Raw genomic sequence first — 8,640 nt, forward strand, 5'->3', positions numbered from 1 at the left:
AATTTTACTTGCGAATTTCTACTCTCTCTTTTTAAAAATAATTTAGGGTCTGAAACTGAGTTTTTATCTTTTACATAAAATAAAATTTGTAAATTTGTTCAAAGTCATTAGCTTAAGTTGAAACAGGGCAATGAAAGGGATATGTTGATATGCATTTGGATCGGTATGTGTAAGAATGATCTAATTCGTAGTAATAGTAACAGTATCATGAGTACTTGAAAATTTTGATGTCGCATTTTATTTTATTTTTTTGCTGAATTATAGTCCACACATTATTGGGTTTGATTTCAAAGTTTTTGAATGGTAATGAGACAAGAACCTTTATGAATTTAAATATCTTCATGATTTGACACTGGAAATGAAAATATAATTGTCTAATCTTTCTATAATAGATGTAGCATATTGAACTTAGTGAGAATAGATTTACATTTATGGTGTGTGTGGTTGGCGGAATTATAAATAATTCCTAGGAATTTTAAGATGGGAATATTATATGCTTATGTTTGGTTCAAAGTTTGAAAAGCTATTTTCATGCAAGTTTGATTCTAGGGATCAAAATCTCATCATTTCAATTCCCACCTTCCTCTTGGGTATATTTGATTCCCATGGAAATGGAATCTTTGTAAGAAAGTAATACTTGAACCACACACCCCCTTACTGATGATCGGTCAAAGGGAACTGAAATCCTTGTTTATTTGTGTGGTTTGTGTTTGGGATCAGATATTGTTAGGGTTGAAAGAAAGAAAGATGTCGGGGCAAACACAGCGTCTGAATGTTGTCCCCACGGTGACGATGCTGGGAGTGGTGAAGGCTCGTTTGGTTGGAGCCACGCGTGGTCACGCTCTCCTAAAGAAGAAGAGTGATGCACTTACTGTGCAGTTCAGGCAGATCCTGAAGAAGATTGTGTCTACCAAGGAATCAATGGGGGACATCATGAAGACCTCTTCTTTTGCTCTGACCGAGGCAAAGTACGTTGCTGGTGACAACATTAAGCATGTTGTGCTCGAGAATGTTCGTGAGGCCTCCCTCAAGGTCCGATCCCGGCAGGAGAATGTTGCTGGTGTTAAGCTTCCCAAGTTCGAGTATACCAATGACGGCGAGGTTAACAAGAATGACCTCACTGGATTGGCCCGGGGTGGCCAGCAGGTGCAGCAGTGCCGAGTTGCTTACATCAAGGCAATTGAGGTCCTTGTGGAGCTTGCCTCTCTTCAGACATCCTTCCTCACACTCGATGAGGCAATCAAGACTACAAACCGGAGGGTTAATGCCCTTGAGAATGTGGTGAAGCCTAGGTTGGAGAATACCATTAGTTACATTAAGGGAGAATTGGATGAGCTAGAAAGGGAGGATTTCTTTAGGTTGAAGAAGATCCAAGGATATAAAAAGAGGGAAATCGAGAAACAGATGCAATCTGCCAAGATGTTTGCTGAGGAACAGGTTGCTGAGAAGCTTGCGTTGCAAAGAGGTATTTCACTGAATAATGCTCAAAACATTTTGTCTGCAGCAACCCAGAAAGACGAGGATATCATTTTCTGAATGTAGAGCATTGGTTTTGTTTGGTTTTCATTGTTCTGAATATAAACTTGGCTCTGTTGTCGTGTGCTGCCGCTGCATCCTCTGGGTGAGAAACTTACTTACAATTGTTTAGACGATAGTGTTCTGTACCATGAATAAAGGAGCTTGGTATATGTTCAATTATTTGTTTGTTATTTATGAACATCATTTATATCATATTCAGAGGTATCGAGACAATCAGCACTCCAAAGTATGGTTCTTCTAGTATCTTATGAATGTTAGGTATGTGGTGATTACCTTTGATTTCCCATTCGAAAGTATGTTACATGCTATAATGGAATCTATTTGTTGTAGCTGAATCATGATTTATGGAACATGTGGAAGAGCAAATTTATATTTATTAGGACTTATATCTTTTGTGATGCTGATTGCATTAGTTTAGTCTTCCAATGACACTTTCGTTGTATCTAAATTGTATTTGGAGCTTATTAGCTGTATTTCACATTATTGTCTAATCCATGTTCCACCTTGGAGGATAGGCTCTGCTGTTAATTTTTGTATCATAAGTATTTTACTTGTGTCAAGACCTCATTGGCAAAATAGTTTTGTCTATTTTGAGATGGTAAAAAAGGGCTGAGAGTAATGCACATCAGGACAAGAAAGCAAAAAGTTTGTTTCTAAGGATCTTGATTGTTATTAAGTTTTTATTTGCTCATTTAATGATAATCCTCCACTAGATGCTCCTTTTTTCAGTGTGTGTTGGTTAGTGGTTAAGAGTTGCTGCATAAACTTAAGCTGTAATGCAGAGAACTTACATGTGCATCATAAAATTGAAGGAAGAAACTGAATGATAATGATAATGTTAGTTGAAGGGGAAAAAAAAATGCATTATCTATTCTGCATCTCTGCTTTTGTTTTTGTGTACATATGTCCTGTATTAGCACCTTAAATTCAAACATTTTCGTGCTTCCCTGTTTCAGCAATGTACAAATTTTGCTACATTTTGACTATTCTTTTATACTTAAATTGAATTTCGTTTAGACTGAAGCAATCAAATACATATGTTGTGTGAAATTCTGAGAGCTGCTCGGTCCATTACTTCACATTTCAATTTTATTATTTTGTAAATTTTGCTTAATTGGTTTAGTTCAACCGAAATTTGATTGTCCATTAAGTTAAATGATTTGCTTTTGGACGTTCTTTTATATTGGTTAATTCCTGACAACTAAAAAAGGTTAATCCATTGAATTTTCTAGACAAAACAATTAGCTATATTCTCAATTAACTTTGTTTTAACCGGAAAAACTAGTGTTATTAACAACTAAACCAAAGTATTTTTTTTTATAAGAACCAACTAAACCACAATTTTATTGGGTACACATAATCCATCACTGCGACTTGGCTCCGCAACTTACACCTGAGATGTACCAGCTCCCTGTATAAATAAAGAATGAATTTCAGTTTGGTAACATTAACTCCAATGCAAATAATCAATGTAGAAAAATAGACTAAGAGCACCAAAGAAGGAGGAAAATGTTTAAATATAATACTTAATAAAAAATATGAAATACTTGAAACTATGACATTTTTTATTTTTTATTTTTTATTTGTCAACAACTATCAATATATACAAAGAGCACGCTAAAATTAAATGAAATATCTTGATATAAAAAAAATAGATGGAATACTCATGCAAACAACTTAACAATTACAAATAATTATTTGAGTCACGATGTATGTAAACTTTATGATAAAATAATCACAAAACAAAATTACATTGTCAAAGTAAAAATGCATCCACACACAAACAACATTTTATATATGGTGAAGTTTCCTATACTTTCTTTAAAATAAAAGGTAAATTATTTCTAGTGACATATATAGTGATTATCATAAATAATCCTTCCACCAGAACTTCAAGATTCACGTTATCTTCTCTTTTCTTTTCAATTGACGCTATGTTTCTCTTAAAATTTGATAACAATATCATTACATTTTTAAAAATATTTACACATAGTACCAAAAACATTGCTTGACAAAACAGATTTCTCTACTGCAGTAGAATTGAGGGATGAAGTAGCGTTTACAAGATTATTACTATTTGGACCACTGTCGCTACTGCCCTAAGTGAGTCCACCAGGGAGACTCAGAACCATTTGATAAATTGCGGTTACGATGAGAGTAGCAACTATCATGACAGCGTTGCGTTGATGTTCCCTTATTTGCATTCTACCACGACCCATTAGTATGAAAACAAGTGACCGAAGTGACTTAAATTTTAGTTTGTCTTTACGGTTGGAATCATCATCAACCGCTGCACCACGTTTTGCTTTAACTTTCAATAATGTTTCTGTAATCGTTAGCAAAGCATGAACTTCAGCTAAGTCTAATCACTGTATATATCGCGAGGAGTAATTTATTCTTTATTTTAAAGAGGGTAGAGTAGAATAACTTAGTGAGAATAGATTTACATTTATGGTGTGTGTGGTTGGCGGAATTATAAATAATTCCTAGGAATTTTAAGATGGGAATATTATATGCTTATGTTTGGTTCAAAGTTTGAAAAGCTATTTTCATGCAAGTTTGATTCTAGGGATCAAAATCTCATCATTTCAATTCCCACCTTCCTCTTGGGTATATTTGATTCCCATGGAAATGGAATCTTTGTAAGAAAGTAATACTTGAACCACACACCCCCTTACTGATGATCGGTCAAAGGGAACTGAAATCCTTGTTTATTTGTGTGGTTTGTGTTTGGGATCAGAAATTGTTAGGGTAGAAAGAAAGAAAGATGTCGGGGCAAACACAGCGTCTGAATGTTGTCCCCACGGTGACGATGCTGGGAGTGGTTAAGGCTCGTTTGGTTGGAGCCACACGTGGTCACGCTCTCCTAAAGAAGAAGAGTGATGCACTTACTGTGCAGTTCAGGCAGATCCTGAAGAAGATTGTGTCTACCAAGGAATCAATGGGTGACATCATGAAGACCTCTTCTTTTGCACTGACCGAGGCAAAGTACGTTGCTGGTGACAACATCAAGCATGTTGTGCTCGAGAATGTTCGTGAGGCCTCCCTCAAGGTCCGATCCCGGCAGGAGAATGTTGCTGGTGTTAAGCTTCCCAAGTTCGAGTATACCAATGACGGCGAGGTTAACAAGAATGACCTCACTGGATTGGCCCGGGGTGGCCAGCAGGTGCAGCAGTGCCGAGTTGCTTACATCAAGGCAATTGAGGTCCTTGTGGAGCTTGCCTCTCTTCAGACATCCTTCCTCACACTCGATGAGGCAATCAAGACTACAAACCGGAGGGTTAATGCCCTTGAGAATGTGGTGAAGCCTAGGTTGGAGAATACCATTAGTTACATTAAGGGAGAATTGGATGAGCTAGAAAGGGAGGATTTCTTTAGGTTGAAGAAGATCCAAGGATATAAAAAGAGGGAAATCGAGAAACAGATGCAATCTGCCAAGATGTTTGCTGAGGAACAGGTTGCTGAGAAGCTTGCGTTGCAAAGAGGTATTTCACTGAATAATGCTCAAAACATTTTGTCTGCAGCAACCCAGAAAGACGAGGATATCATTTTCTGAATGTAGAGCATTGGTTTTGTTTGGTTTTCATTGTTCTGAATATAAACTTGGCTCTGTTGTCGTGTGCTGCCGCTGCATCCTCTGGGTGAGAAACTTACTTACAATTGTTTAGACGATAGTGTTCTGTACCATGAATAAAGGAGCTTGGTATATGTTCAATTATTTGTTTGTTATTTATGAACATCATTTATATCATATTCAGAGGTATCGAGACAATCAGCACTCCAAAGTATGGTTCTTCTAGTATCTTATGAATGTTAGGTATGTGGTGATTACCTTTGATTTCCCATTCGAAAGTATGTTACATGCTATAATGGAATCTATTTGTTGTAGCTGAATCATGATTTATGGAACATGTGGAAGAGCAAATTTATATTTATTAGGACTTATATCTTTTGTGATGCTGATTGCATTAGTTTAGTCTTCCAATGACACTTTCGTTGTATCTAAATTGTATTTGGAGCTTATTAGCTGTATTTCACATTATTGTCTAATCCATGTTCCACCTTGGAGGATAGGCTCTGCTGTTAATTTTTGTATCATAAGTATTTTACTTGTGTCAAGACCTCATTGGCAAAATAGTTTTGTCTATTTTGAGATGGTAAAAAAGGGCTGAGAGTAATGCACATCAGGACAAGAAAGCAAAAAGTTTGTTTCTAAGGATCTTGATTGTTATTAAGTTTTTATTTGCTCATTTAATGATAATCCTCCACTAGATGCTCCTTTTTTCAGTGTGTGTTGGTTAGTGGTTAAGAGTTGCTGCATAAACTTAAGCTGTAATGCAGAGAACTTACATGTGCATCATAAAATTGAAGGAAGAAACTGAATGATAATGATAATGTTAGTTGAAGGGGAAAAAAAAATGCATTATCTATTCTGCATCTCTGCTTTTGTTTTTGTGTACATATGTCCTGTATTAGCACCTTAAATTCAAACATTTTCGTGCTTCCCTGTTTCAGCAATGTACAAATTTTGCTACATTTTGACTATTCTTTTATACTTAAATTGAATTTCGTTTAGACTGAAGCAATCAAATACATATGTTGTGTGAAATTCTGAGAGCTGCTCGGTCCATTACTTCACATTTCAATTTTATTATTTTGTAAATTTTGCTTAATTGGTTTAGTTCAACCGAAATTTGATTGTCCATTAAGTTAAATGATTTGCTTTTGGACGTTCTTTTATATTGGTTAATTCCTGACAACTAAAAAAGGTTAATCCATTGAATTTTCTAGACAAAACAATTAGCTATATTCTCAATTAACTTTGTTTTAACCGGAAAAACTAGTGTTATTAACAACTAAACCAAAGTATTTTTTTTTATAAGAACCAACTAAACCACAATTTTATTGGGTACACATAATCCATCACTGCGACTTGGCTCCGCAACTTACACCTGAGATGTACCAGCTCCCTGTATAAATAAAGAATGAATTTCAGTTTGGTAACATTAACTCCAATGCAAATAATCAATGTAGAAAAATAGACTAAGAGCACCAAAGAAGGAGGAAAATGTTTAAATATAATACTTAATAAAAAATATGAAATACTTGAAACTATGACATTTTTTATTTTTTATTTTTTATTTGTCAACAACTATCAATATATACAAAGAGCACGCTAAAATTAAATGAAATATCTTGATATAAAAAAAATAGATGGAATACTCATGCAAACAACTTAACAATTACAAATAATTATTTGAGTCACGATGTATGTAAACTTTATGATAAAATAATCACAAAACAAAATTACATTGTCAAAGTAAAAATGCATCCACACACAAACAACATTTTATATATGGTGAAGTTTCCTATACTTTCTTTAAAATAAAAGGTAAATTATTTCTAGTGACATATATAGTGATTATCATAAATAATCCTTCCACCAGAACTTCAAGATTCACGTTATCTTCTCTTTTCTTTTCAATTGACGCTATGTTTCTCTTAAAATTTGATAACAATATCATTACATTTTTAAAAATATTTACACATAGTACCAAAAACATTGCTTGACAAAACAGATTTCTCTACTGCAGTAGAATTGAGGGATGAAGTAGCGTTTACAAGATTATTACTATTTGGACCACTGTCGCTACTGCCCTAAGTGAGTCCACCAGGGAGACTCAGAACCATTTGATAAATTGCGGTTACGATGAGAGTAGCAACTATCATGACAGCGTTGCGTTGATGTTCCCTTATTTGCATTCTACCACGACCCATTAGTATGAAAACAAGTGACCGAAGTGACTTAAATTTTAGTTTGTCTTGGAATCTGGAATCATCATCAACCGCTGCACCACGTTTTGCTTTAACTTTCAATAATGTTTCTGTAATCGTTAGCAAAGCATGAACTAGTCTAATCATATCAAAATTAAATATTGTTATGTTGCTTAACTCTAATTTATAAGATATAGAAAAAAGATAAAAGATGTATATATAAAAAAACATGTAATCATGACAATCATATATTATTTTTATAAAAATAATAATTAAAGACGCGGGATATATAGTTGAACAATTATGCTTCATCAAATTATCAATAATTGTTTATATAGATGAAATCATTCAGTTATCATATCAAAATTAAATATTGTTATGTTGCTTAACTCTAATTTATAAGATATAGATAAAAATAAAAAGATGTATATATAAAAAAACATGTAATCATGACAATCATATATTATTTTTATAAAAATAATAATTAAAGACGCGGGACAAATCATATATAGTTGCTTTGCCAGTTGAGAAATTAGTATGTATATGAGTGTGTATTTTGTTTTTTATTTATTATAGATAAGGAGACTTAAATTTACGATTTTTTTAAACGAGTATAAAGAGATTATGTTATTTGAATTATAATTCATTATCATGAATGTTTATTCATGACTTGGGAATTAAGATACTATATGCCATGGGATAAATTCCTTTAACTATGTCTTGTTCTTATCTTCAGAAATGCCACTATTTTATTTTATTTTATTTTTATTGTGGTCCATATCTTATCTACTCTTATGTAAGTTAATGTTTTTTCTACAGAAATTATTTTATTTATAAACTAATTTCAAGTTAATTTAGCTTAAATTAACGGAACCAAATTGGCAAAATATCAGGTGCTCCGTTGTTTCTATATTTGTCTTCCCCACTTGTCTCACTTATTATTTGTTAATTCATGAAAGTGAAATTTGGTTTTCACTGTGAAAATGTGATTGTTGGAGTTTGTTAATGATTAATTGCTTATTTATTATAGTAATTCTATTAGCATGACTAAGATATATATAGTTAGATCATTCATTTTATATTTTTACTCTATTAGTTAGAATAACAATTTTGTTAGTCTCTTGTATATAAGGCTATTCTTTGTTTAACAAGCTCCAACAGTGATGGTGGTACCAAACATATGAAAGTATGTATATATAATTTTATTCAATTTTGAGCTATAGTGCCACAAATATTTTTAAATTATATATAAAGGGAGTGATCAACATCTATAAAAAGATAGTATATCTGTATTTGATTCTACAATCATCCATACACTGAAAATTA

The 8,640-nt window shown here is 33.3% G+C and overlaps 3 protein-coding genes across 3 annotated transcripts in view; 2 read left to right on the top strand and 1 right to left on the bottom strand.

Annotated features, from left to right (window-relative positions):
- LOC107618513 (V-type proton ATPase subunit D) overlaps nucleotides 1-1,935 on the top strand; it is a 2,300-nt gene extending 365 nt beyond the window's left edge. Inside the window, exon 2 of the mRNA XM_016320609.2 lies at nucleotides 721-1,935. Within this exon, the coding sequence (XP_016176095.1) occupies nucleotides 748-1,536 (789 nt within the window). The 5' untranslated portion in view covers nucleotides 721-747 and the 3' untranslated portion in view covers nucleotides 1,537-1,935. The remainder of the gene's footprint in view (nucleotides 1-720) is intronic.
- On the top strand, nucleotides 4,256-5,494 carry LOC107618825 (V-type proton ATPase subunit D). Its single transcript, XM_016320992.2, has one exon. The coding sequence runs from the start codon at nucleotides 4,307-4,309 to the stop codon at nucleotides 5,093-5,095; it is 789 nt and encodes a 262-aa protein (XP_016176478.1). The 5' UTR covers nucleotides 4,256-4,306; the 3' UTR covers nucleotides 5,096-5,494.
- The window catches only part of LOC107616801 (serine-aspartate repeat-containing protein C), an 8,703-nt gene continuing 6,337 nt past the window's right edge, over nucleotides 6,275-8,640 (bottom strand). The window contains exon 3 of the mRNA XM_016318721.2: nucleotides 6,275-6,509. The gene's annotated coding sequence lies outside the window, so the exon portion shown is untranslated. The remainder of the gene's footprint in view (nucleotides 6,510-8,640) is intronic.

Source organism: Arachis ipaensis, chromosome B09 (genome assembly GCF_000816755.2).
Source record: "Arachis ipaensis cultivar K30076 chromosome B09, Araip1.1, whole genome shotgun sequence".
Taxonomy (NCBI): Eukaryota; Viridiplantae; Streptophyta; class Magnoliopsida; order Fabales; family Fabaceae; genus Arachis; species Arachis ipaensis.